Source organism: Ciona robusta, chromosome 8 (assembly GCF_009617815.1).
Source record: "Ciona robusta chromosome 8, ASM961781v2".
Classification (NCBI taxonomy): domain Eukaryota; kingdom Metazoa; phylum Chordata; class Ascidiacea; order Phlebobranchia; family Cionidae; genus Ciona; species Ciona robusta.
The window spans coordinates 3,817,243-3,843,480 of record NC_143242.1 but is presented as its reverse complement, the minus strand read 5'-3'; the positions used below and the strand labels follow the sequence as shown (position 1 = coordinate 3,843,480).

At 34.4% G+C, this 26,238-nt stretch overlaps 4 protein-coding genes across 5 annotated transcripts; 2 read left to right on the top strand and 2 right to left on the bottom strand.

Annotated features, from left to right (window-relative positions):
- The first annotated feature begins 177 nt into the window (after window positions 1-177).
- LOC149732425 (type-1 angiotensin II receptor-associated protein-like) lies at window positions 178-3,391 on the top strand. The gene is made up of 6 exons (XM_089883407.1): window positions 178-404; window positions 580-614; window positions 1,001-1,109; window positions 1,491-1,590; window positions 1,952-2,047; window positions 2,103-3,391. Exons 1-6 carry the CDS (start codon window positions 384-386, stop codon window positions 2,213-2,215), a joined length of 474 nt encoding a protein of 157 aa, XP_089739533.1. The 5' UTR covers window positions 178-383; the 3' UTR covers window positions 2,216-3,391.
- A 132-nt stretch (window positions 3,392-3,523) lies between these two features.
- On the bottom strand, window positions 3,524-8,045 carry LOC149732424 (UBX domain-containing protein 7-like). Of its 2 annotated transcripts, none has more exons than XM_089883397.1 (10): window positions 7,844-8,045; window positions 7,580-7,690; window positions 7,341-7,400; window positions 6,741-6,836; window positions 6,317-6,399; window positions 5,838-5,984; window positions 5,259-5,403; window positions 4,909-4,973; window positions 4,306-4,767; window positions 3,524-3,840 (listed from the first exon to the last, which is right to left on the bottom strand). In XM_089883397.1, the coding sequence occupies exons 1-10, from the start codon at window positions 7,887-7,889 to the stop codon at window positions 3,679-3,681; spliced, it is 1,377 nt and encodes a 458-aa protein (XP_089739523.1). In that variant the 5' UTR covers window positions 7,890-8,045; the 3' UTR covers window positions 3,524-3,678. The 2 variants fall into 2 exon arrangements, with proteins under 2 accessions (XP_089739523.1, XP_089739522.1); XM_089883396.1 differs by having other exon boundaries at window positions 6,317-6,411; window positions 7,844-8,044.
- A 1,448-nt stretch (window positions 8,046-9,493) lies between these two features.
- On the top strand, window positions 9,494-23,670 carry LOC149732423 (MAM and LDL-receptor class A domain-containing protein 1-like). Its single transcript, XM_089883106.1, has 23 exons — window positions 9,494-9,524; window positions 9,689-9,838; window positions 10,247-10,515; window positions 11,142-11,232; window positions 11,607-11,843; window positions 12,266-12,472; window positions 12,753-12,920; window positions 13,351-13,462; window positions 13,786-13,945; window positions 14,208-14,292; window positions 14,585-14,701; window positions 15,413-15,592; window positions 16,096-16,288; window positions 16,814-16,957; window positions 17,402-17,523; window positions 18,061-18,130; window positions 18,666-18,823; window positions 19,091-19,315; window positions 20,411-20,557; window positions 21,372-21,545; window positions 22,019-22,198; window positions 22,456-22,725; window positions 22,875-23,670. The coding sequence occupies exons 1-23, from the start codon at window positions 9,494-9,496 to the stop codon at window positions 23,099-23,101; spliced, it is 3,717 nt and encodes a 1,238-aa protein (XP_089739232.1). The 3' UTR covers window positions 23,102-23,670.
- LOC149732422 (integumentary mucin A.1-like) lies at window positions 23,642-26,021 on the bottom strand. Its single transcript, XM_089883681.1, has 5 exons — window positions 25,285-26,021; window positions 24,783-24,911; window positions 24,408-24,461; window positions 24,070-24,144; window positions 23,642-23,782 (listed from the first exon to the last, which is right to left on the bottom strand). The coding sequence occupies exons 1-5, from the start codon at window positions 25,328-25,330 to the stop codon at window positions 23,724-23,726; spliced, it is 363 nt and encodes a 120-aa protein (XP_089739807.1). The 5' UTR covers window positions 25,331-26,021; the 3' UTR covers window positions 23,642-23,723.
- Between the last annotated feature and the right edge of the window lie 217 nt (window positions 26,022-26,238).

Here is a 26,238-nt window from a genome sequence, read left to right as displayed (position 1 = left end):
AAACACCCAAAATAAAGAATAACTTAAGTTAAATATTTAACAAAAAATAAAACAATTTTTGTTCATTCTTTATTCGTGTATTTGTGATTTAGAAATGCATGATTATTTTTAAAGTTATCAGCATATACGCGCGACGTTACAGAGCATTGGTGTTTTAATATTGCCTGTCATGTGACATACGTTATGGTTAGGTCATAAGACAGTGTATGATTTCTCGTTGCATTTTTTATTAATTCTAAAGCTAATATATTTAAATTACTTGACATATAGTAGCGAGAGTGTAAGGAAACAGTTTCAACAACACATACCCATTTATTTCCTGTTGTGTGTTGTTGTAAATATATAGGAGCAAACGATAATACGGTTCAGACAAACGATACAGAATGCCTTCAATTTCAATTAAAGTAAGCAATATCATCCTTAAATATCATGTTTAAATAGGTAACTTTATATTGAATGATAATATTAATATATTATTCATATTTCTCAAATTTCAAAACCGTATTTTTCTTTTTGATTGCTTACTGTACCTGGTATACTGGTTTAAATTTTATCACAAAATATATTAAATTGTTTCAGGCAATTGTTCTTGTTCATTGGATCTTAGTAATGTGGTAAGTTAAGATTAAAAATGAGTTCATATTTGACATTGACAATTATGTGGATTTTAATAATAATTGGGTAGTTTTTTAGCTGATGGCCAGTAAAGTTTTTGGTTGAATAAAGATAAAGCATGTTTTCGCACACTTTTAAAGTTGATTTTTGACTTGAACGAAACACCCAACTTTTTCGCATAAAAAAATATACACAGTAGGTATTAGTGACGACAGTGAGGTGTTAGAAACATTTTGAAACCACACTCTTTGCTGGTCAGCACTCAGCAGCTAAAGGATTCCGTAATTGGGTATTATGACAACATCAATTATCAATGGTGACAAGAAACTTTGATTTGTAAAAGTTTGTAAAAAAACTTAGAAAACTTTTCTTATTTTTCTTACAGGACAACGCTTGGTTGGGCGCCATCTTCATTTCTTTACCCAAACTTGAGTGTATTAATTGTTGGTTTTTGGGCAGTGGCAGATAAACAATCGGTTGATGCTGTGTTTATGGTAAGATAACAGTCATAATATGATATTGAGTTAATTACTCTCTAAAATTGTGTATTTCTGTCTGCAATTTCAAATCCTGTTCCTTCAGAAAACGACAAGTCTCCAACCCAGTGGTCACTAATGAGTTGTCTGAATTGTCGGCCATACATAAAAATAAAAAATCCACCTTCCAAAAATAACAATTACTCACAAAGTTACATTTGTGGTAACTCGTAAGCTGCCACGAGGTGTATGAAACAGAACACCTGAGTTATAGAACAGTCATCTTTCCTTCACGCCAGGATAAAACAAGTTACCTAAATTCATTACACACAAATAAAATGTCGAATTACTTACCCGCTTCGGCAGGAATTTAATAATTTTATTATTATATTTCCTCAGTTTATTGTGATGCAGATTGGTTCAGTAATAGTTGATATTGTTACTTTAAGTCTTTACTTTCCACCTTACAATGCAGTAGGTCAAGCAAAGTTCAGTGCGGGTTAGTACATAAATGATTTTTTTTTTAAATGAATGTAACTACTAACTAGATTTAATAAGTATAAGGTAACAGAAATTTTTATTATAAATATCGGACAATTTATATAACCAATAGGGGCAACTGGGTTTTGAGCAATTGCTGTTAAGTGTCTTGCTCCAGAACAACCACAATGATAGCAGTGTTGAGCCTTGAACCCATTATCCTTGGGCAGTGGCAGGAGCACTAACCACTGTGCCAAAGTGCCATAATTATGTTAATGGAAATTTGAATATACTTTCGCCTAATTAGATGAATACCCCATTAATTGGCATAAGCATTGGCCGCATGGTAATTCTTAATTTGATTTTAAAACATTTTCCAGGTATGGCGATTCTCAATTTGATTTTGAAACCTTTTTCAACAATCTTGTTGTACCAAATGTACAGTGACAGAGGGGGTCAGTATAATATTAACTTTGGTAAGTAAATCAGTATTACTTATGAGTACACTGATATATATGTGACATCGTACAGGTCCAAACACACCCTCTTATGACCAAATAGATGGAAATCCGAATGATTCATCCACAAAACAAGGGTCCACTGCATATTTCCCCCCACCCCCAACTGCAGAACAAGGAAGCTAACTTTTTAAAATTCAAACTTTTATTATTACGAGCTGCATAGAACTATACTATATGGTTGTACAGATTTATATAAAAGGAAATGTGATTTGATTACGAAGATTAAAGAGAGTTTAATTACTGTGACTATTGTGAAGAGACATTATCATAGTTTGTTAATAAATTGATTAACTTTTACATTTTCACCATAGCATAACAGCATATATGATATATATAAGTGCTTCTCAACCTTTTTGTGGCACATCCCAAAAATTAATAATAAGGATGAATGGATGATCAAAAAATGCTCAAAGATAAATATTAATTTATATTTACTGGTTGTCTTAATTGACATTTTTTTAGGACCGTAGTCCAATGCATTTATTGTATTTTATTATGTAAAATTAATCCTAATTTATTACTAAAACTTTGGCAACACAATTTCTAAAACTGCGCAAATTTTACAATCACAGTTAAAGGCTACATTAGCCACTGTAGTAGGCAACATATTGAAATTGAACTAATGATCCATTTTTGGCAACCCAGGGGTTGAGAAACGCTGCTGTATGTATATTAGCATTTGCTACTCAATTAACTTTGATGTTTTTCCATTGTAATTATAAGTAATAAGCAATTCTACTTTACTATTTTGTGTAAAAAATTAACTAATTTTTCTTTGACAAATTAAGCCCTATTTTAAAGGTAGCTGTGAGATTTAAACGTAAGAAAAAAGAGTGCAATTAATGTTTTACACACTGTATAATATTCATGGTTGGTAATACTATGAAATGCCACATTACAAATGTATTATTCATGTCACCATTCAGCTTATGAGTCATAATACTAAAAACATCTTGTGTACGAAGCATGTCATTGTTCAAGTGAATAGAGACTTGGATTTAAAGCAGAAGGGTTCCAGGTTCAAGTCAATGTGCTGGTATGTAACCTATTCACACAATACATCACATATTATCAGTGTTATGGGCACATAAATGTTATAACGTTCAATATATTTAGTGTATATGCTAAATGTGCGATGTGTAAAGTCTGGCCTAAATCTTGCTCTTAAGACTGTATTAAATGGAATAAGTATTTAACTGTTTTAATGGATTCAACTCTATATGTATAATGTATATAACATAGGCATCTTGGTCATAACACTGAAATTACACATGACATAATACACCTTATGCTCGCTAATGATTTGCTAAGTATATGATCTTATGGAGGACTGTTTTTCAGAACAAACATGTCCAATGATGGCAGCATCAAGTCTTGAACCACATATCCTTCAGTTACTAGGACAAGCAAACAGATTTAGGCAGAAAGATCTTTTTGGTATCATCTGTACAGATTTATTTAGAAAAATATTGCAATTTGTGTAGCACAGATTTCAGAAAGGAATTTTTAAAGGTCCACGTCACAATAGTACAATAAACATCATATGCAAGTACTGCGGCAGTTAAAACCAGTAGTATGACAGATATTCATAACTTCTCTTGTATAAAAATAGTATCTTGTGGGCAAAGTCCAGCAGCATCAAGCGTAATAGAATCATCCATCGAAGAAAGTTTTTTTCGCGGAAAATTTGTTAAAAATTCGTAAAATTTTAAATCAAAGTCTTTGCTTGATATGAAGTGAGCCAAATCCTGTAAGAATATTTTTTGGATTTAGAATATTAGATTTCAACATTTCTTTTTTAACCTTTTTTGGGTATACGCACAACAACACTTGTGTCCCCTTTATACATGCTCTGTTATTCCATAAATTCACTGGGTACCAGTTGAGAAACCTATGTCCTGTATTATGTATTAGGGGAGTATACTGTATCTACACTACCAGTTCCCATCAATGGTTGTAACATGCTTTGGGTTTTTCTTTGCATTTCCCTATAGCATTTATATAGGGCCGTGATTGCTGAGAAATGTCAAAATATTTGCGAACGGATTTGCCAGGCAGTAGTTTTAAAAGGCCAACTCTTGACAAATTGATAATACACATAAGAGTGCAAAGTTTAATTTTATTCACTTTGATTCAACTTTAAAGTTGGATAAAAAAGAAAACATCTATACTTTTTAATCATACAGCTAAGCAAAATCTGTGACATAACATACCTTCAGTGTATCTGACGCATACATGGTGATTATATCTCTCTTTCCATTTGGAAATCTCAGCACAAGTTTACATTTGGAAGCTCCATTTGAAACAGGATTTGTGGAACGTGAATTCCCATTGCAATTTAAACTTGTTGGTTCAACCTGTTTACTTGGCGCAGAAAACATTTCACTTGTTTTTTCAGAGTTCGAGTTCTCAACATTTGGTTTCTTTTTCTTTGGGAAAATTTTTACGAGAGGTTTTCGCGGTTTTTGTTCAGTTTTGACATCCTCTTTAATTTTCTGATCTTCTTGCTCCTTGTTTCCATCCTTTTCTTCCGAATTCTTCTTCTCATCTTCACTTTCAGATGAAATTTCGAATTCTGATTCAGAATCCACGACTTTCTTTGCCGTATTCTCTCTCAGTGAAGCAGCAATCGCAGCTGCAAGCTGAGAGTCTTCACTTGCATCAAGGATGTCTCTCTGAAGATTAAAATCACAGAACCATCGTTATAAAGTAACTACATACGACAGGTAAATAATAATTAATATGCTTTTGACCAACAAAACTTTTATGTTTTCAAATTCATTTAATCATATATGATGTAATCAGTAATAATTTACCTTTGTTCTTTTAGTTGGTGGTTCCTCAGGGTCTAATGTTCCGTGACCGTCAAGGAATGCTCGGACTAAATGATACACAATGGTCTATATTTACTGTGCAGTTCATATGTATTTTTCTTTTGCAGTTCATTATGTATTTTAAGAACCCCTTGCATAATAATAAGACACTATATAAAAGAATAAAAAAAAAAACCTAAAACAGTGTTCATATAAAGAATGATTTTAGAAAGTTATTACATTACTTTATTATTGCACAACTGTTATTTATGACACTCAATATGAAGATGTACTACCCAGTTGCAGTGCATTTGTAATAAACAACATTCCCCATCATTATACATAACAATCACCTTCTTGTATCACAGAATCCTTTGTTATATTGGTTAGCACGCCCATCCTTCCCCCAGTACGTGGGTCAAGTATTGAGACATGAGGCCAACCATTTATTGAATAAAACGTCATGAACCTTTCGCCTTCAGAACTATCACTGTAGACCTACGAAGAACATGATGTGTTATAATGTAAAGTAAGGATTTGATATTATTTTAATTATTTTCACTTGATTAACAAACGTGGCAAAACTTTGATCCTTAAATCAATATTTAATTAACAAAAATGGTTGCATACAATGTTGAATAATGACTTGCATTAAACACTTATTAATCTATATGGGTAACAGTAAGGAGTAATGCGGTTCAGCAGGGTCTTGGGATTGAAGCTAGCTTTGACCCGTTACCCAAAGCCCATTGCTACTACATGGACTTTAGTTGAAGCCAGCCTGCTACTTTTTTTAAAGTAACCAACGAAGGTTCAAAATATAAGGAAACTCTAGCTAACCCTATTACTCTTATAAATACTAAATAGCAGCATAGATTGGCGACATTTATATCACAGTCTTACAGTTTTGAACCCAACACATTATTACACACCTGCCAAAACACAAAGTTTTCTTTTATTATCGTCTTCACGGAAGAACTGCTCCAAACATCTCTGTTTAATACTTGGCATGCAAATTCTTTTGTGTTTTGAATGTTTACGAGAAGCCATTTCTTTGATTTTGTGCCTTCTTCTCTTGCCTGTCAATCAAAAGGTATAACATTGGGTCTTCTTATAAACTGGGCATACGTAGTGTAACTGTAATCATACACCTCATGCTTACTGACACGTTATAACATGGCTGTCTTCTTATACATCTGACTGGTCACAAAAGGTATATCCATACACCACATGCTCATTGTCGAGTTATAACATAAGTGTCTTCTTATACACCAGACACACACGGTGTATTTATACACATCATGCTCACTGTTGAGTTATTTTAAAAGTATGCTTATAATAGAAAAAAAAACAAATACAACAACTACAAGCTTATAGCATTGAGCTATGCTAACACTACCCATCAACTTACTGATTCAAAGGAACCACGATGCATCATATCCAACGGTGGACGAAATAAATCTTCCAATCTTTTAACGTTCTTGTCCGTAGAACCTGTTGTATCATCTATATTGAGATCAAGAATGAAAACGTTTTCCAACAATTTTGTTTACATTGGAATTACAGCAAAATTGGCATTATAACATTTGATTTCTTATTGATCAACTCAATCTTAAATTACTGAAGAACTCTGAAAAATTACTGAGAAAAAATTACACCTAAAACTTTGCTTAAAATGCTCTTATTAACCTTAACTGTTCACATAAGCGTTGTACAGCAGACATTTGTTTCACAGACCTTAACTGTCCTGTGGCAAATTTATGATATTTTCTAAATGCAACAGTAAGTTTCCAGGAATTTTAATCTAAAACTTGAAGCACATCCAATAAACCAACCTGCTTCTGCTTTAAAATTACGGAAGCCGTCAAAAACTGAATGTTGTCTTCTGCGGGGTGCTGGGGTCCATGTATGAGACTCTTCCACAAGGACACCTGCAGAAAATTGTTTAGGTTATTTGAGATATTTGGGGCTATGACCAAATCAATGTCATGGACAGTGGTTAGAGCGTTTGCAATATAAGCTAATGAAAGCATTTATGATTTTTAAAGTTGCGAGGATAAGTCATATCATATTATGTTCTCTTCCATGTAATTTAAAACACATTACAAGTACACATGTGGTTGAATAAATGGATATAAACTAGTTTACCCTCTCGTGGCCGGAAAACGACAGTCGTTATAACAAGAGTGTTCTGTTTCATACACCACATGGTTAAATTTATACAAGAGGTTGGCAGAGAATTTTTTTGCCGATGCGAGAAATAAAATTGTGGTTTCTAATATTTTCAAACAAAGGATTTTCCAAGAACTGTAAAGTTGTTCTTATCCACACACTGCAATACCTTGAGCATATTTTAGTTGGGAGTGAAAACCAACCACTTTACTTGACAACTAAAAGTAAACATGAAAACAACTGAATTGTATTGGAAAATATACCTCTGGTTTGTGGGATTGGTGCTCTTACTTTATCTTTATTGTTCTTGGATGCTGCGGAACCTGGAATGGAAAGATGTTTTCAAAGTCAATAATTTGACAAACTAAACAATAGTATGTCCATATCTTCCCCATATATGGACTATATTTAAGGTTTGGTATAGATATTTTGCAATGAAAAATTTGCCCTAGGGCAAATACATATAAAAACAGAAATACGTCTAACTGCATTTTAAAATTACCGTTTTCAGAGTTGTTTTTTGACGCATTTTCATCCAAATAATTCGACACTGCTAACTCTAAGTTGTTAGAAAAGGCTTCGAGCAAATGATTTGCAGTTGTTTCATCGCTACCTAAAGAAAACACGATATGTATATAACAAAATAATATGCATTCTGTGTACGATTTGTATACATACGATAAATTTTAACGAAAAATATAATGATAGTAACGAAAATACGGGAATTAAAGGCAAAATAACATACGGTATAGTAAAAGAAGCTTACCTGTTATAGATATAAACTCGTTAACCAATTTTTGACTCGCCGGCATGTTAAAGCAGTTTTAATTTACCTCTTTGACGATATTCCTTGTTCAAAATTATATAACTCGTTGCATAATAATAAGACTTATAACTCACAACGTGAAGAATTATTATGGCCTTTCTTCCCGCATTTATCTTTCTGTCCCTTTTTCCTTTTTTGTGTTGCTGTATTTTCATCTGACGTCAGCGGATGACGTCACGTAAGTGGGGAAGTTGTCTAATTTTTTGTAACCATTATTTTGCGTTGCTGGTCAAATGGTGTTGGTTATTGGTTTGACGTTAAAGCGTAGATGTGTAGTTTATACCTTTGTTATTGTATTTAAATTCTTAAAAGTGTTTTTTCTTAAAAACTGTTTTGGGGGGAAGACGGGACACCGTTAGCACATAATATCCAAATATTCTGATCGTGTTTTAAATAATTAACAATGGTCTGTGGGAGTCGTAAGAATATGATTTTATAATTCTTTAATTTATCTTCATTTACTGTGAAATAGGACGACAAAATTGAACGAAAAGATGTCCCTATCTTCCCATTCCCCAAACTGTTAACTTGCATAAATATGGAATGCAGCTGGAAATATATCGTGCAAAAAATCATTAATGAACAACAGGCGTCACATCCATGTTCCGTAAATTCTTTTAATAATCTCCGATGATTGATATGTGGTGTTTTGCAATCATTTATTTGCAAAGACAACAAGCCATGCACGTCGTATGTTTGCCAATGCAGGTGACTATTAAACCACCAAACGTACGCTTAAGGCCTTTAGCAAATGTAGCTTTACTAGGTGGTTGATTATGGAGACTTTTATCGTGTTATTACTACTATCTTTAGCCAGATTATCAGGTTGGTAATTTCACTTAATACATTACGCTTTTGGAGACTCTATATACGAATTTGTTAAACAGTTAGAGGGTGTCCATTACGTGTACCGTATAACTAGTTTAAAATATATTAGGAAATAAACTTATTCAGGAGCAAGCGAAGTCGAAAATGAGTTAGACAGAATATTTACATTTGACAAGGAATGCTCTAAAAATATTATCTCTTAAATTATTGAGTAGTTTTACCTATGTTTACAGTCTGACGGAATACTTAACAGTCGTGCCATTTGTCAAATAAGTTATAGTATAGTGGGGAAAGATGGGACACCTTTTCGTTTAGTTTTCTTCTTCCATTTGGTAGTAAACAAAGAACATTCAATGAATTATAAAACCGTATCCTCACGACTTCCACAGACCGTTGTTAATTGTTCAAAACACGATCAGGCTATTTGGATGTTATGTATTAAAGGTGTCCCATCTCCCCCCCCCCCCCCCCCTACTATATATATATGTTCGCTTTTTAAACTTTTGTGGGCTGTCTACTGTCGTTTTTTTCGCTTCTTGTGTTTTGTATTGTTCGAAATTGGTTACTGTGAGCTGCTGAAAAGTCAAAGTAAATATATACCCTTGTACAGTGGGGCGCGTAAGGGGTTATCGGTAATTAAGGTCGTACGCAGAAAGCATCTCTCGATAAATGAAACGACCTGTTTCCTTTTTCTTTCTTTTTTTATTTGTTTATCCTCGCATAGCGTGGCAGCGTTAGAAAATATAATACGGCTTGTAATTAATGCAAATCGTGCCCGCTTACAGGTTATCAAGTATGTTTTTTTATTTGCCCGATCGTTTTTTATCCCTTCTATTTAAAGTGGGCCTCCGACAGCCCATTATTGAACGCAGGATTTTAGGTAGTGTCTTGCTCGAAGGACACACACCCCTACACGATTCTGATGACTCGAAATAACATGAGTTTTGTATGTTACAGATAGCACGAACAGTCTATTCTCCTGCGACTTTGAACAGAACAATTGTGCTTTTTCCAATGATGTTTCTGTGGAACTTGGGTGGGGCATCGGGGATGGGGACCATTTGACATCTGGCACCGGACCAGATGGAGACCACACAACAGGCACTGGTATGATACATATATACTTTGTTATTTTACATCAACGATTGAAAACACTTACGACTTTTATTAAAACACTTGTAGTTGGGTGGGGGAAGATGGGGCATATCTTTGTACTCTATTTTCTCGTCGCATTTGATAGTAAACAAAGGACATTTAAAGAATTATAGAACCGTATTCTCACGACTCCTATATAGACCGTTGTCAACTGTTAAAAACACGATCGGGATATTTGAGTATTAGGTGCTAAAGGTATCCAATCATCCCCCACAGTAGGCCTGCTATGTTCTACCTACTTCAAAGCCATTATAACATAACAAAAACTTATTAATTTCTTCGATTACGATATCAAGCAGACATTGGCCGTTGATACAAACTAATAAATGCTCTATTTTAATTGTACTACACATTATGCAGGCAAGTATTGGTACATGGATTCCAGTCGAGCAGGTAACGGTGACCTTGGTCGTACTGCGACACCTCATCTATTTGAAAGTGGGTATGCTTGCGCCACTTTGCAGTTCTACTATCATATGTTTGGTGATGACATCGGGACGTTAAATGTCTACGTCATAACTGACCCCCCTCCCTATTACTACGACAATCCAGTGTGGAGTGTCACTGGTGACCAAGGAAACCAATGGCTTTTGGGTGAAGTCAATATTAGCTTCCCCTTAGATTACATGGTAAGGTGTTTGCCTACTCTTTATACACGCATCCATTTTAACTCGAATAGTAATTTCGTATAGTAGGGTGGGAGAAGATGGGACACCTTTAGCACATAATATCCAAATATCCTTAGCGTGTTATAAACAATTATCAACGGTCTATGAGAGTCGTGAGAAAACGGTTTAATAATTCTCTAAATGTTCTTTGTTTTTTTACTAATATATGACGAGAAAATAGAACGAAAAGATGTCTCATCTTCCCCCATCCTACTATATAAGTATATGCAGATCACATCTATAGTCGTTTGTTTTTTTAGTCGTTTGTTTCTTGAATTTAACGGCCGCACTTTTTTACCTTAGATGATTTTATGGTTTGTTCTTAAACGCATTTGTATAGATTTCGTTTCGTCGTTATATTTCATGGTAGCATGTATACGATCTTTGCGAGCGAAATGTATACGATTTATCGAAATGTATACGAGCTAGCATGTATTCGATCCATGCGAGCGAAATCCAATAGACAAAGCAATATTAAGTTACTTGCTAAATATGCCTCCCCAAAATAAATTTATTTCGCGTATAAGGGAATGCCCTTTATGGGAATCTCCCGTATAATAAGGAAGTTTTTTAAAAATATTTCTTAGATTGCGTTTGAAGGAACTGCAAAGCGTTCACCGTTTGATAACGAAGGAGATATTGCAATCGATGACGTTTCTGTCTTTACGGGTGGCTGTGGTAAGTGTACCGATATTTAAGCATGTGCATCTTTCGCATAATTTCAATATTTTTAGCTAGCACCCGTGTAAGCATTCTGCGTGAATTCGTAAACAACGTTTAGATATTATTTGTTAACGTTTAAGTATATTTTGATACAGATTTTAACCTTGTTAATTTATGCCGATTGGCATATATGTAACAAACTACGCGTGGTTAACCAAAAACTTTTTTAAAAAAATTGCGTGTGCAACTGGTATATAGTCTGCAGACTACTTTGTCCAGGCCAAAGTTAAACAGTGGCCAAGGTTTTATGTACATTATGACACACGTACGAGTTTTCAAATTATTTTACAAAAAATATATTATTTCTGGAATTTGTTGCCATCTTTTAGATTATGAGATCTGTTCACTTGGTGTGGATTGGTGTAAGAATGGAGGATACTGCATTCCATTCCCAAACAACACACATGTGTGCGACTGCGTACAGGGCTGGGAAGGAGTCCAGTGTGAGCTAGATGTTGATGAATGTGCCTCGAACCCATGTAGTAATGGTGGCAACTGCACACATGGTTTCAACAGCTATGAATGCTTCTGTGGTATTGGTTACCATGGGACAACTTGTGAATTTGGTGGGTCAGATGTTAAAAATGTAGGTGTGGTATTGCATGTGATATTAGGCGACCTTGGATTTCAGCATGAGTTGGCTAAATATACCAGAGTAAGCTGTTAGGTGTTTACAATTCGAATAAATATTTTAAAAAAAGGTCTTTATAGACATTTTATATAACTTTTGTAAGTTTTGGTGTAGTTATAGCACAAATAAGTAATAATTCATTTGTAACTTGTGACATTTATTGAGTAACTAATGATTTTGATACTTTTTGTAAATTTTAAACTAGATTGTGTAAATTTATACAGCATTGTACATGCTATATAAAATTAAAATAGTGAAACACCTTAGTTTCTGCAACCAAGGTTTAACTCATGCTTAGTAGTTTCATAAGTCAGCTTACACTACTGCTACTAAACTCACTTGTACCCATGTTTTTAGTTGACCAATGTATCAATGGTGGATTGAACCGGTGTGAAAACGGTGGTACATGCGTTCCAGTTGAGAATAGTAAATACTGCATTTGTGCTGCTGGGTATACAGGGGTTTACTGTGAAATAGAGATTGATGAATGTTTGGTTACCCCTTGTTTAAATGGAGGGACATGCACTGATCTTGTGAATGGATACGCATGCAACTGTACTGATGGTAAGTTTATAATTGTATTTTATTATGTTCATCTGTGTAGGATGATTTAGGTATATTGTCCCATTACACCAATAGCTAGGGTACCACGATCAAAACTCCAATGAGGCAGTTTATGCAGAGTTTTAATTATGTTTAACGTAGTATTTTATAAAATGTTAGAAAACTAAATAGAATGCATATATATTGCTCAGTTATCTATTTTCTACTATAAACAATACGTAACCTACCTTATGGTCTACTTAAGTGTTTCACATATGCTCACTGTCGAGTTTCTTTCCAGATTGGAAAGGTTATGGTTGCGAGTTTGCTTCAGGAGGTTGTGACTTTGACCTCACCAGTTGTGACTACAGCACTGACATCCATGCTGATTTTAAATGGGAATTAACATCTGGTCAAACTCCTAACTTTCTCACAGGGCCTAATGCTGACCACACAACAGGAGACACAGGTAAAAAAATAAACAATATTTTTTTATACAGACACAAATTTTGGAACATTAAAATCATATAATTTTTTTTTGTGAATGGCTGATAATATTGATAACCAATTTGTGAACACTTTGTTCAAGCATCTACGGTCATGTGTCTTGCCCATCACATCCACAATGGTGGCATTACAGAGCTTTGAACTCACTACCCTTCAGCTATAAGACCAACCACTAAACTATGGCACCATCTAAAGTTAGATAGTAGGATGGGGGAAGATGGGACACATTTTAATTCTATTTTCCCGTTCCATTTGGTAGTAAATAAAGAACATTCAAAGATTTATAAAACTGCCATAGACAGCTGTTAATTGTTTAAAATGCGATCCGGATATTGTAATATTTTGTCCTATAAGGTGTCCCATCTTACCCCACAGTACTATATACTTTCAAGGTAACTATTGGTTTGCGAATGCCTTTTCTTCATCCAATGGTGACAGAGGAATCTTGTATTCATCTACTTTACCAACATCAGCTATATCTACATGTACCAATATAAGTTTCTGGTAAGCCATGAAACTTTGTTGTTGACTACAAATATTTTTACCTGCTTTTTGGATTTATTGAGTGTATGTATGTAAAAATGAATACTACATAGAGTTGTTATAACTTTTTATATTTCGACAGTTGTTATATGCCCACTTACGAGTTAACATGTCTGTAGCTTTGGGAGGATTTTTTATATGGCTGACAATTTGGACAACTGTCTTGTCTAAGGACATATACGCTCACAGGCCACAATGGTAGCAGCCCGGAGCCTTGAACCCGAAACGTTTAGCTTAGAGGCAGACATGCTAACCACTGTGACATAAAATAATATATCACACAGGTATTGGATGGTAGGAGGGGCTAGTGGAACATTAAACGTTCATATCACTGACTCAGAAGAGGTTAATGCTAATTCTATTCCGGCATGGTCACGCTCTGGTAAGCAAGGATCTGATTGGTTGGAAGGAAATATTGAAATAAGTGCAACAACTCCATATAAGGTGGGTATATTATTGTATATGAGGGGTCTTAAATATTTTTTTTGAGGGTGTGTAAGATTTATAAGGAAACATGAGAATTTGGAAATGGCAAAGTATCAGCCATGACTAAACATGCTGTTTTCGGCTAAAATGTAGGATGATAGTTTTAAAAGTAATGTCCTAAATAGGGTGAAAATTACTTTTTTTTATGCTTGATTATTAAAATTTAGTTATTATACAGACGAAGAGAAAAGTGTAAAAATGTCTTCCCTACTTATTTCAGATTGCATTTGAAGTTGTGAAACCTGCTGCAATACAATATGATGACATAGCTATCGATGATGTCATCATATCTGTTGGACATTGTGGTGAGATATGTGTGTGCATGAGATGGCGCAATTTGTCATTGGTTTTGGTCATTTATATTCTTGAGTGACTTATCCATGGTTGCCACTCCGATGCTTCCAGTCGAGCTGCTGAAGCTACTGCAGTGTGTGGATAAGCAGACATAACTTTTGATTGGTTTGGTTATTTATTTGTATCCTTGTGGATGGGAACTTGAGTGACTTATCCATTGTTGCCACTTCCATGCCACAGTCAGACTTAAGCTATTACAGTGTGTGATTTTTTGTCTTACACTCACTTATTATTACATCATAGAATTCAGCAATTGTTTCAGTCAACCGTGTCATAATGGAGGAACTTGTATTGAGGATGACACGCATGACTACCTCTGTATTTGCACTGATCAGTGGACCGGAACTAACTGCGAAAATGGTTTGATTATGATGTCATAGGCATTATTTCTGTTTTTTCCATGAAATAAACAGAATTTAATTACTCATAAAAAAACTTAAAGTTTGTCTAAGATATTATAACTATAACCTAACAGTGAATGCCAAATGCCTCTATTACATAACTTATGTGACAAAGTACAATTGCATTCCTGTTCCATTGACTTTAAATTCCAGAAGCAAAATATGGTATTTACAAAAATGACACCATAAATTTGGCAATACAAGTATATCGCAAGACCCATAACATTGAATAAAAAGCGTGTGTTTTAAAGATACCCTAAACAGGAGTTTTAATGTAATTCAGTATACTAAATATTGTGATTTAAAATAATATCAATCATTAAAACATGCTTTAAATTCAACATAAACTTGACAGCCCATATGTAAGATACAACTTGAAATGAAAGTCCTATCTTACATAAAGTAGGGTGGGGGAAGATGGGTCACCTTTTAACTCCATTTCCTCGTTTCATTTAGTAGTAAAGAAAGAACATTAAAAGAATTATAAAAATATATCCTCCGACTCCCATAGACCGTTGTTAATTGTTTAAAACACGATCAGGATATTTAGATATTAGGTGCTTAAGGTGTCCCATCTTCCCCCCACCCTACTATATGTTATATTTATATTGACACTGACCAGAAAATTTATGTTTTATGCACCATGTTTTAACTTGACACTATCTCTTAGATGCTGACCAATGTCTCAGCAATCCCTGCCAGCATGGTGGTGTATGTATGGATGGATACCAATCCTATACATGTAATTGTGATGTTGGTTATGTTGGGTTATCCTGTGAATATTTGAAGGGGAGTTGTGACTTTGAAGATATGTCGGACCCAATATGCAGCTATACGCATGATGTTACCGGTACAGTTGATATGATTTTTGCTTTTGTTTTATTTCAAATGTGGATAATTTTACGGCATAGCACAAGTGCACCTGCCTCTAACCGATAGGTTATGTGTTCAGGGCTCGTCACTGCTACCATTATGGGCGTATGCTTCAATGAGGAAGACACTTAACACCGATTATTTCAACTCAGTGGTCACTAATAAGTTTTCTAAATTATCAGCCATGGAAAAAAACATGGAAAGATTTAATATTAATGTAACCATTAATTTTAACAGAGTTAAACTTATAAGGACAGAGCTTAATAAAGTATAAATGTATTGAAGTCAGGTTTACAATGGCACATAACTATCACAACGGTTGCGTAAACTTAAGTTAAAATATTTATCAAGCTTTTAGAATAACATTCTAGTGAGTTTTGGTTGAAATAGTGCCCTGATTAGAGGCTGGTTTATGACTTTAGGCAAAACTAATAATTTTTCTGCTATATAAGATTCCTAAATGTATGATTTCTATGGCAGGTGACTTTAATTGGATTCACTGGTCAGGGGAAACCCCATCTGCATTAACAGGACCCAATGGTGACCACACTAATAATGGAGAGGGGTTCTACATTTATGCTGAAGCTACAGGGCAAGTGGCAGGCGACACTGGAAGAGTTATGACTCCATTTGTGCCTGGGAGTGGTAACGCTTGTGTGACGTTGTCATTTTGGTGAGTCGGATATAATAGTTGCTTTATTAGGTTTGGGTAAGGAATGAGAACGTACATTGAGGTACGCCAATTACAATACTGTATGCATTATTATTGTCCTGTTTCTTTGTAGGATTGTAATTAGGGTGCACACCTTAAAACTTGGTTTGAGATTCTTGCCTCAATTGTGGCCGTAATGTCAGAAACAAACACCCACAAAATTGGATGAGTGTTTAATGGTCAGCAGGAATGAATAAACAGAACTTGCTTTATCCTCGCATGCACCAAAAAAAGGAAATCAGTATAACATAAATGTTCTGTTTCACACACCTCCATAAAGTAGGACACCTATGACTTTAACTCCTGTTGGTGCTTTAGGAAAATAAATAAAGTGCCATTTATTCATTCAATTATAGCACCCCAGGTGTTGTGGTAATGGGTCAATTATGGCCTAAATCCTAGGGCCCATAGCGTGCCACGCTGCGGGACCTCACCCACATAGAATAGAATAGAATAGAATTCATTCAATTATTAAATATATTTCAGGTATTCCATGTATGGTGGTTCAATTGGTGAGCTTGCAGTTCATGTTGAGTTTAACAACCAAGTGTTGCCCAGTCCTGTTTGGAATGAACTTGGTAGTATTGGGGGTGGGAGACCACAATGGAAATATGCAGAACTAAATATTAGGTGGGCAACACTGTAATTTAAACCTATAAATGTCTAGTTTATGATATGGGTTAACATATTGGTATAATAGGGTGGGGGAAGATGGGACACCTTTAGCACATAATATCCAAATATCCTGATCGTGTTTTAAACAATTAACAATCTATGGGAGTCGTGAAAATATATTTTTATAATTCTTTGTCCCATCTTTCCCCAACCAACTGTATTTAATTAGAAGTCTAAAGTTATAAGTTAGTGAAGCAATGTATGAATATTTAACTATTATGACTGTGTTATAAACTAACTTTTGTTTGGAAAATTTTGGGCGTTAAAAGTCAGTGTGTTTTGTGTTTTTGTCTATGGTAGTTTTAACCATAAAGTGAACGGACCTTTCTACTTACCAAACTTTATAAATAAACGTTCTGCATACTACAATACATGATTAAACACACCCTTTCACCACAGCACACCCCACGACTTCCGTGTTGTGTTTGAATCCATCATGGAATCAAAAAGTTTAATTGAAGAAGACAACAGAGGGGATATTGCTATTGATGATGTTGTTGTTCAAATCAATGATTTCTGTGGTGAGTTTTATAATAGAGAGATGACCATTTGTTACTGGGTTTAAGCAATGGTTATAAGGTTATATCACAGGCAACATATTAGTACTATTTTTCTTTATCCAATACTGATGAAGTAGACTTTGCGCCAATTCTTTACTCGTTTGTTATGTGTTCATTAAGACAGGCATGAGGTGTGTGGAACTGAACATTCGTGTTTAAAATTGTATTTTTTGGTCATTTTAGAATAAAGCAAGTTATATCATTTACAAGTGACTTGCTCAAGGAAACATACGTGAATCAGTATTGTCTTCTGTAAATGAAAACTGGCACTATTAGTATTAATATTTTCATTCTACATAATTTGTGAAAATGAGCAATAATAATAAAACGGGCAAAAATATTTGTAAGCGAAAGCGGGCATTTAAATATTGTAATAATACTAGTTCTGTAACTCCTAATTATAAGCCCTGTGTTCCCCACTTAAAAAAATGCTGCATGACGTAGTTGTTTCACCTCAACAACTGGACAGTTTATATTTTATTTAATTTTTTTTTTCAGATTATGAAGCTTGTTTTATTGCACCTTGTCAGCATGGAGGAACTTGTGTGGCTGAAGGTTCTCAATACAGGTGAGAATAATGTTCATATTGTATGGCACCGTGGCACAGTTGGTTAGCGCGCATACCTGTAACCCAGAGGTAACGGGTTCAAGGCCCATCGCTGCTACTATTGTGGGCGTATGTGTTCTTAAGCAAGACACCTAATGGCAGTTGCTCCAACCCAGTGGTCAGTAATGGGTTGTCCAAATTATCAGCCATACATAAAAAAAGAAAAAATCCCCCCAAAAAATAATTACCCACAAAGTAACATACTTGGTAACTCGTAAGCTGGCGCAAGGTGTATGAATATCGTGTTATAATGACTGCCATTTTCTGGCCACCGAGGATAAAGTAAGTTGCATTCATTCATATTGTATGGCACCGTGACACATTGGTTAGCCTGCTTCTTATCCATTGGGTATAAAACAATTTACATTCATAACAGAAGCAAAGTATGCAACATCTGCGCTTTTTACCATTAAAGATTTTTATCATTAAGACTTTGTTTTACTTCTGAATTTAAAATACCTAATTACCAATTTTTGTTTATTTTATTTTCAAATAGTTGTCTGTGTCCGACCGATTTCTCGGGTCCAACTTGTGAGATATACAGTCAATGTGAAGCGAAACCTTGTCAGAATGGGGGAGTGTGTGAAATTGGAAGTAATGGCGACTTTGAATGCATATGTTCAAGCGGTTGGGTCGGACGTACATGTTCTGAAGGTTTGAAAAACGCTAAACTGTATACTACACTAGTATAGGCCATAAATTGGAGCATTTGCCATGTTGTTATAAAATACTGAGTTTGTTGCTCAATACTGCTAAATTGTGGAAACTCTGTTGTCACTATTGGGTTGTCTAAATTGACATCGACATAGAAAAAACAGCACCCACAAAGTTATATATATATATGGTAACCTTTAAGCAGCCCTTCACATAAAGAAAAATATGCAACTTTAATTTTTTTAACTATTACATGATACATCTCAGTTGATCATTGTGCTCCGAATCCTTGCGAAAATGGTGGCACCTGTGCATTGGGACCTATAACTTTCACATGCCACTGTCAAGTTGGTTATACCGGTGACACTTGTCGCGACAACCCCGATAATTGTGTTGGCAATCCTTGTAAGAATGATGGGATCTGCACAGATGGGTTGGGAGAATTTACTTGTCAGTGCGTTGAGCCGTTTTATGGAGATGTATGCGATAAAGGTAAAATGTTTATAACTATCTTGTAAATGTGGCATTACAATGTTTGTAGTGGTCGATTTTTAGCATTGTTTAATGGTTATATCACAGATAACATATCAGTTTTATTTTTCTATATCCTATAATGATAAAGTAGGCTTTGCGCCAGTTCTTTACCCAATAAAGAACAGTAGACGATAAGATACAACTTATTTCAAAGTTAGTTTATTTACAAGGAACTTAATGAATGATTGGAGCAACTCTGCAGAATGAATTAGTTAAGAAAAGGCACAATAACCAAAATAGTAGTACACTACATGCGTTAAACCTGCAAATGATGGATTAGGGGTTGCATCACCACACATGGCATTCAAGAGAAAGTATTGGCGGGTGTGTGGCGTATACACGTATAAAGACGATATTTCTGTAAACAGGAGGTGTATAAAGCCACCAAGCATAATAAGCAACATACAACATACTTATCCCGGCGCCGTGGTATAGTGGTTAGCGCGCATGCCTGTAACCCAGAGGTAATGGGTTCAAGGCTCGACGCTGCCACCATTGTTGGCGTATGTGTCCTTGGGCAAGACACTTAACGGCAATTGCTCCAACCCAGTGGTCACTAATGGGTTGTCTAAATTATCAGCCATACATAAAAAAAATTAAAAAAATCCTGAAAAAAATAATCACCCACAAAGTAACATACATGGTAACTCGTAAGCTGGCACGAGGTGTTAAACCCGTGTGATAACGACTGTCGTTTTCCGGCCACGCGAGGATAAAGTAAGTTACATTCATTCATTCATACATACATAAAGACAGCTGTTAAAACATGCTTCCGGGTAAAACATATTACATTAAAAGAAAAAGGTGGTCACCACACCTAGCAGACAAACAACGACTCGTTTATATTTAATTATTTCCAAGTTAGGCTTCCATAGTATCACAGTTAGGTACCCTGGCAAACTAGTTAGGTGTATGGAACGAGGTGTATGAAACAGAACACACGTGATATATAACGACTGTCGTTTTTCCACTATGTGAGGAAAAAGTAAAGTTACATTTATTCAGTACAGTAATGTTATAATACACCAATCTAATCTTTACTACCTATAACAGCACCAGGCAGCTGTGACTTTGAAAACAACATCTTGTGCGGTTGGACAGTTGATGATATGTCAGATTACAACTGGATATTAGAGGAGGGGGCAGGACCTAACTACCCACTCAGTGGACCACAGAAGGATCATACTTACCAACAGATAGGTAATTTAAGGGTCTTAAAATAATCGCTCATAAAGTTGGCATAAAATTATGAAGTCACCAAATAAAGCATTTATTTTTATTTTGTAAACATTTTTATGTAATGTGTCGTCGTTTAACAAATTTAGAATATTTTTTATAAAGCATTCACTAATTGGTTGTCCAAATTATCAGTCATCCATAAAAAAATGCAAAAGCAATAATCTTTTACAAAGTAACATGGTGAAGGTAAATCATAAGCTGGCATGAGGTGTATGATCACCCGTGTTATAACGACTGTTGTTTTCCGTCACACAAAGATGAAGCAAGTTACATATATTCATAATGTGCAACAAAGCTGCTAAATGGTATCTCTAATGACCTGTCAAGCTGTCACAGCAGGAAAAATTAATAATCATTAACATCAGTGACTAGAGCTTAAGATAATTTAAACTATTCCTTAAACTATATTAATACTGGTTGTGTAAAAAAAAACTTTTCCTGCGACAGTTTTAAAGCCTTTATCCATGTCTTATTTTATGCTAACTTATACAATATATATTAGTTTGTAAAAGGGTGGCAGTTTATACAATGGCCTAAAGATTTTATTAAGGTCTGTTATATGGGTGCAACAGCCACGCTTTTTAATTGACACACTTTTTCACACTTTTTATTCATAATTTTTTTAACAACTGTTGTTTTTCTGTTGATTCCCTTCTCTTTGCTCTTTAAGTAACATGATTTTTGCTATTGTTTCCAAAAAGATAAATAAAAATTTTGTTATGTTATTTTAAAGAATTGCTCATTCTCCTATTAATTATTGTTTCTATGTTCTCAGGTAAGGGGTTTTACCTTTTCACCCCACTATACCGGAGCAACCCAGTAGAGGGGTCCAGATATCGCATCAGATCACCCACTTATAATGTCGCAACATATGGAACATTGTATCAGTTTGATTTCTTTTATCATATGTCCGGATCTGGAATCGGAACTTTAAACGTTTTTCTTGACCGTAAGTATTTTTAATGTTCAGAGCATTAAAACTATTTGATTATAACACAATTTTGATTTTGACCAATTACCACAACAATGAGAGAACTGCCATTTAGATCACGCTAAGGCAGTTTAAAACACTAAGTATTAAAGATTAATCATAAAAAAATATATGCATGTTTTTAAAACAATGGTTAAAGACCCTATTTTGACTTTTTTGACATTTCATTCCATTTCTGTGAGGTCTCCAGGGCACACATAAAAAGTGAGATGTAGGTTTATTGCCCCCACACCTAGGGTGCTACCATCTATATCCCACTGAGACAGTTTATAGACACTCAATAATATATTTTTTAACGGTGAGGTCTTCATTAAGGCACCTCAGGCCGGGGGTGTAGACCTCATTACCCCAACACCCATGGTACTACCATATAGAGTAATAGACCCTACTGAGGCCCTGCATTTAATGGACAATTAACAATATTTTTCCAGAGCAAGGATCTGTATCCAACCTACTAACAGTGACCGGCGAGCAAGGAAACTCTTGGCTCAAATTCTCGCATTCATTTCAATCTACTGTGGATTGGTCTATAGTAATTGAACACAGGACAATAGAAACAGTGTTCTACATGGGGGATATTGCAGTGGATGATCTTAAAGTTTCTCTTATTGGTAAGATGCATTTTTTTGTATGGAACCTTTTATAATAACAACGCGGTGTAGTACACTGGTTAGGGTGCGTACCTTGTAACCAGGGGATAGCAGGGTTCAAAGCTTTATGCTGCTACCAATGTGGGGTATCTTTTTTTTAATTTTTTTCTTATTATTTATTAATTTTTTGTTTTAAAATCCCCTTTCTTGACTCTATGTATTTTTTATTTAGGCTTAAAGATTCCTAAATTACTTAAATTTTCTTTATTATGATATAGAACCACCAGCCACAACAACAGTTGCGTCAACAACTGAAACCCTGGCTTCAACAACAATGACAACAACAACATTGGATTCAACTACAACACAACAAGCAACAACAACAACAATGCCAACAACAAACAACCCACCAGAAATATCAACAACAACAATAAAAACAACAACAACAACAACAGCAACAAACTATCCTCCAGTAACAACAACAACAAAAACAAGAACAACAACAAAGGAAGCAACATCATTACCAATGCAAGAAACTACAACCACAGGTATCTGTATGTTTTAAATCTTCCAAAATATATGTTTTAGAATTGTAATATGCCCAGGCCTTGATGGTAAGAGTTTTATACATTTATTCAACCTTGTGGCTACCAGTTTTCTGGATTTTTTTTGATATAAAAACTTGGTATATTTTTAGATGATAGTAACTCTCAAAATCAAGGGGGTGTGTCAGGCGGTACGATAGCTGGGGCTGTGATTGGTTCCCTTGTTGCCGTAGCAATGTTGGCTGGGTTGGTAGTTTGGCTTTTCCGGAATCAAAAACCAAATTCTTCATCAAAATTAGGCGAGGAATTTGACAATGAAAGCTCTCATTTTGCAATTCCCGAGAGCAAGTCTGTTGTGAATCCACTTTATCAGTTATAGGATATCATGTACATTCACTTTCTTTATTTTAGGAAACTGATCTTTTGGTACAACAGATTTTACATAGATTTTATTATAATAATTGATCTGTCATGCAGTGAGACAGTAAACTCGCTATATAAATTATTGTCTGAACATCTGTAAGTTTGAAACCTCTTATATCAACTGCAAGGTTTTCTAGAAGACATTGGTGACTTTATCTAGTATTCTAGTGCAGTGGTTTTCAAACTGCATTAAAAAAGTTTTGCAACTACTGATCTGGTATATTAAAACTTTAATGTTTACATTCTTAATAGAAGTCCATACTTGACTTTATTTTATTTTTCAATTTATTGCATCAGAAAATGGGCTTCTTAAAATTATATTATGCATAGTAGCAACAGCAGAATGAATTTGTTATATTTTCATTTTGTCTGTACAATGTTATGTACAATGCATTATCAACAGAAAACATTGCAAATTCTACTTTAATTTTTACAACCATTGAATATTTTGTAGCATCACTGTTCAGGGAGAAAATGTATTCAGTGCAAAGTCATTGGTAATAAATCCATCATGTTTGAAAACTAAGTTCAAAAGTTTTTTCAAAGTAAATCAAATTTTTTCCCAGTAAGATTATTTCTTATTCCACTGGTTGGTAACAGTCTGTTTGTCCATTGTTGTCTTGGTTAAAACAGCAAGCTGAAATGGTTGCATTAGGTTATTTTAGGTAAAAATAAATGATGTATTTGTCTTCATCCAAGTTATGTGGCGCAGGGCAATGTTAATCAGGTGCCACATGCATTAATGTGACTGTAGCACCTTTCTGCCATTTCCCCTCCAAAATAAACCTCTTTGATTTGACAAAAATAAATTTATTAAAAAATGGGGTCACTGTTTTAAGTGGCTTATGTGCTTCAACTTGAGCATTATAGGTGAAGGTAAAGCATACAGATCTATGGTAAGTAAATGTGGTTTGCTATACTTACGTATATCTTCACATTGTCCTTGTTCAATCCCAGGCCATCCACAAGACGTACGTTCATCTGCATTCACCTCACACTCTGGAAAAATTAAGGTAAACTGATATGTTACAAATACCTAAAGATAGAATATCCTAATAGGTGTCAACTTGAGTGAATTATCATTCACTCATGGGGAAATTATTGGTCACTATGAGTTGTCTAAATTGTCAGCCATACAGACAAAACAATCACCCACAAAGTTTCCTGGTGCGCAAGGATAAAGCAAGTTACTTTCATCATTATCTATGGTTAGCACTCTACTGTAAAAGTCTCGCATTGAATCTCATGTTAGTATGACTTACCCAGATTCTTGAAACAGTTGATTGCATCTGGGTCTGTATCGTCAAAACAACAACCTGTTAATACATGTTGTTTTGTCTGGTTTTACCCCAAAGTGACTGATTTTAATATACACTCTGAATAAGGTCACCCACAACTTATTTCCAGACAGACATTGTAACACTGGTAGGTTATTTTACACACCTTGTTCAATGAGTTACCAGTCCAGAATGTTAAATAATTTTTTCAACTGATACACACAAAAAACATTTGGTCACAAAGTACAACTCATTAGCAAACACAAGATGTATGAAATAAGCCCCATGTTACAATGCATGTTGTTATCCAACCATGCAATAAATAAGTTGCTTGCATTCATTCATATTTTGTAATCCTACTTCTTGTTCTTTCACAAATGATTTGATTCATTTCATCAGATTCACTACATTGTTCACGCTTTATTGGTTTAATATGAGGACACCTCCACCTTATAGTTGTATCATCATCTTGGGCTAAAGACTCCAATGCTTTAAAAAAGGTTTGAAAATTAACTACATTGATATTCATTATTTAGCACTAGGTTTAAAGGTTTAGGATATTAACTACATTGTTATGTTCAGTATTATGCTTAAAATTCCTTAACTTTAACTTTTTGTATCATCTAATAAACAAAGCAAAACATAGCCCATGGGAAGGTTTGTTTTTTGTTTTAATAATTCGGACACACAAGTCAAAAAAATGGTAGCAGAAAATCTAACTCAAAGTGAAATAAATACAACAAGTTTAATTGCTTAGATTTACCAACTTATTCAAAAACCAATGGCTTATTATGTAACACGCGATAAAATCATTCTTTTGCTATATACTTTTATAAAACAAACAGCTAAATTCATAACCTACCAGAACTGAAGACAATGGCTATTATCAACAAATAATATGATTTCATTTTACTTAATTGCTTAGAAAATAAATCTTAACCAATAAGCAAAACTTGGTGAAATTAGGGAAGTAAACACTAAACACAATAATACAGTCTATACAAATTCTATACTGGAGTTTTTATTCTAAAAAGCTTATAGGTCCTGTATTACGGTATGCTGGACAATCTGTTATGTAACCTAATCTTGCCCCATTACATTGCTATTATATTTTATGCCACTTGTAGCATGTATTCAAGTGAAATCAACCATACAGTCTTTTGATATAATTATTACCAAGGTTGTCGTATGAAAACAACAAGGACTGTTTAAAGTTAATATACCGTTACTAATTAATACTTTGGCTATTTATAATTAGTTTCTATTGTTGGTTAATGTAAAGTGTTTGTTTTTGAAATGGTTTAGGTTTAAATCTCAATGAAGTAACATTAATGCTTGATAAAATATTAGGCATGTAATTTACACAAAGAAAAGAACAAAATTTAGTATCTGAAACAAAACATTTAATCTGGTATTAGTGCATCTAGTTTGGTTTAACTTCACACCTCACTCTTATCAAAAAAGGGTATTGTAACTGAACAGCTTATATGACATGTCTGTTTGTTGGTCTTTTATCAGAGGGGTCTTTTAACCAAAAATTTAAGCCAGCATTATTTCCATAACATTATTTGATCAAAAAACATCATTTTACTTAAAAATCAATGAAAAGAAGGAAGTTAACAGCAAAATTATACTTACTAAAAACAAAAATGAATAATTTTAAATATGTGTAAATGTGAGATAAATGTTTGTTGGTGGTAAGTTGGTAACAATTTTTCATTTTATTCAAGAAATGATGTCAACTTTTTATAATTTTGTGTGTTATAGGACTGGAGGTTTAGTTTTGCTACTTCCTATACTTTCCTTTTCTATATTA

Excerpts from the sequence above, each read along its gene's own strand:
- LOC149732423 (XM_089883106.1), top strand. The coding sequence starts at position 9,494 with ATGCAAATCGTGCCCGCTTACAGGTTATCAA. Across the intron at positions 15,593-16,095 it reads CTATACGCATGATGTTACCG|GTGACTTTAATTGGATTCAC; the intron begins GTACAGTTGATA and ends TTTCTATGGCAG. Across the intron at positions 16,958-17,401 it reads TATGCAGAACTAAATATTAG|CACACCCCACGACTTCCGTG; the intron begins GTGGGCAACACT and ends CTTTCACCACAG.
- LOC149732422 (XM_089883681.1), bottom strand. The coding sequence starts at position 25,330 with ATGAAATCATATTATTTGTTGATAATAGCCATTGTCTTCAGTTCTG. Across the intron at positions 24,912-25,284 it reads AGCCATTGTCTTCAGTTCTG|CATTGGAGTCTTTAGCCCAA; the intron begins GTAGGTTATGAA and ends CCTTTTTTAAAG. Across the intron at positions 23,783-24,069 it reads AGGACAATGTGAAGATATAC|CTTGCTGTTTTAACCAAGAC; the intron begins GTAAGTATAGCA and ends CAACCATTTCAG.
- LOC149732425 (XM_089883407.1), top strand. The coding sequence starts at position 384 with ATGCCTTCAATTTCAATTAAA. Across the intron at positions 405-579 it reads TGCCTTCAATTTCAATTAAA|GCAATTGTTCTTGTTCATTG; the intron begins GTAAGCAATATC and ends AAATTGTTTCAG. Across the intron at positions 1,110-1,490 it reads CGGTTGATGCTGTGTTTATG|TTTATTGTGATGCAGATTGG; the intron begins GTAAGATAACAG and ends ATATTTCCTCAG.
- LOC149732424 (XM_089883396.1), bottom strand. The coding sequence starts at position 7,889 with ATGCCGGCGAGTCAAAAATTGGTTAACGAGTTTATATCTATAACAG. Across the intron at positions 5,985-6,316 it reads ATCGTGGTTCCTTTGAATCA|GCAAGAGAAGAAGGCACAAA; the intron begins GTAAGTTGATGG and ends TTTGATTGACAG. Across the intron at positions 5,404-5,837 it reads AAAACTTTGTGTTTTGGCAG|GTCTACAGTGATAGTTCTGA; the intron begins GTGTGTAATAAT and ends TGTTCTTCGTAG.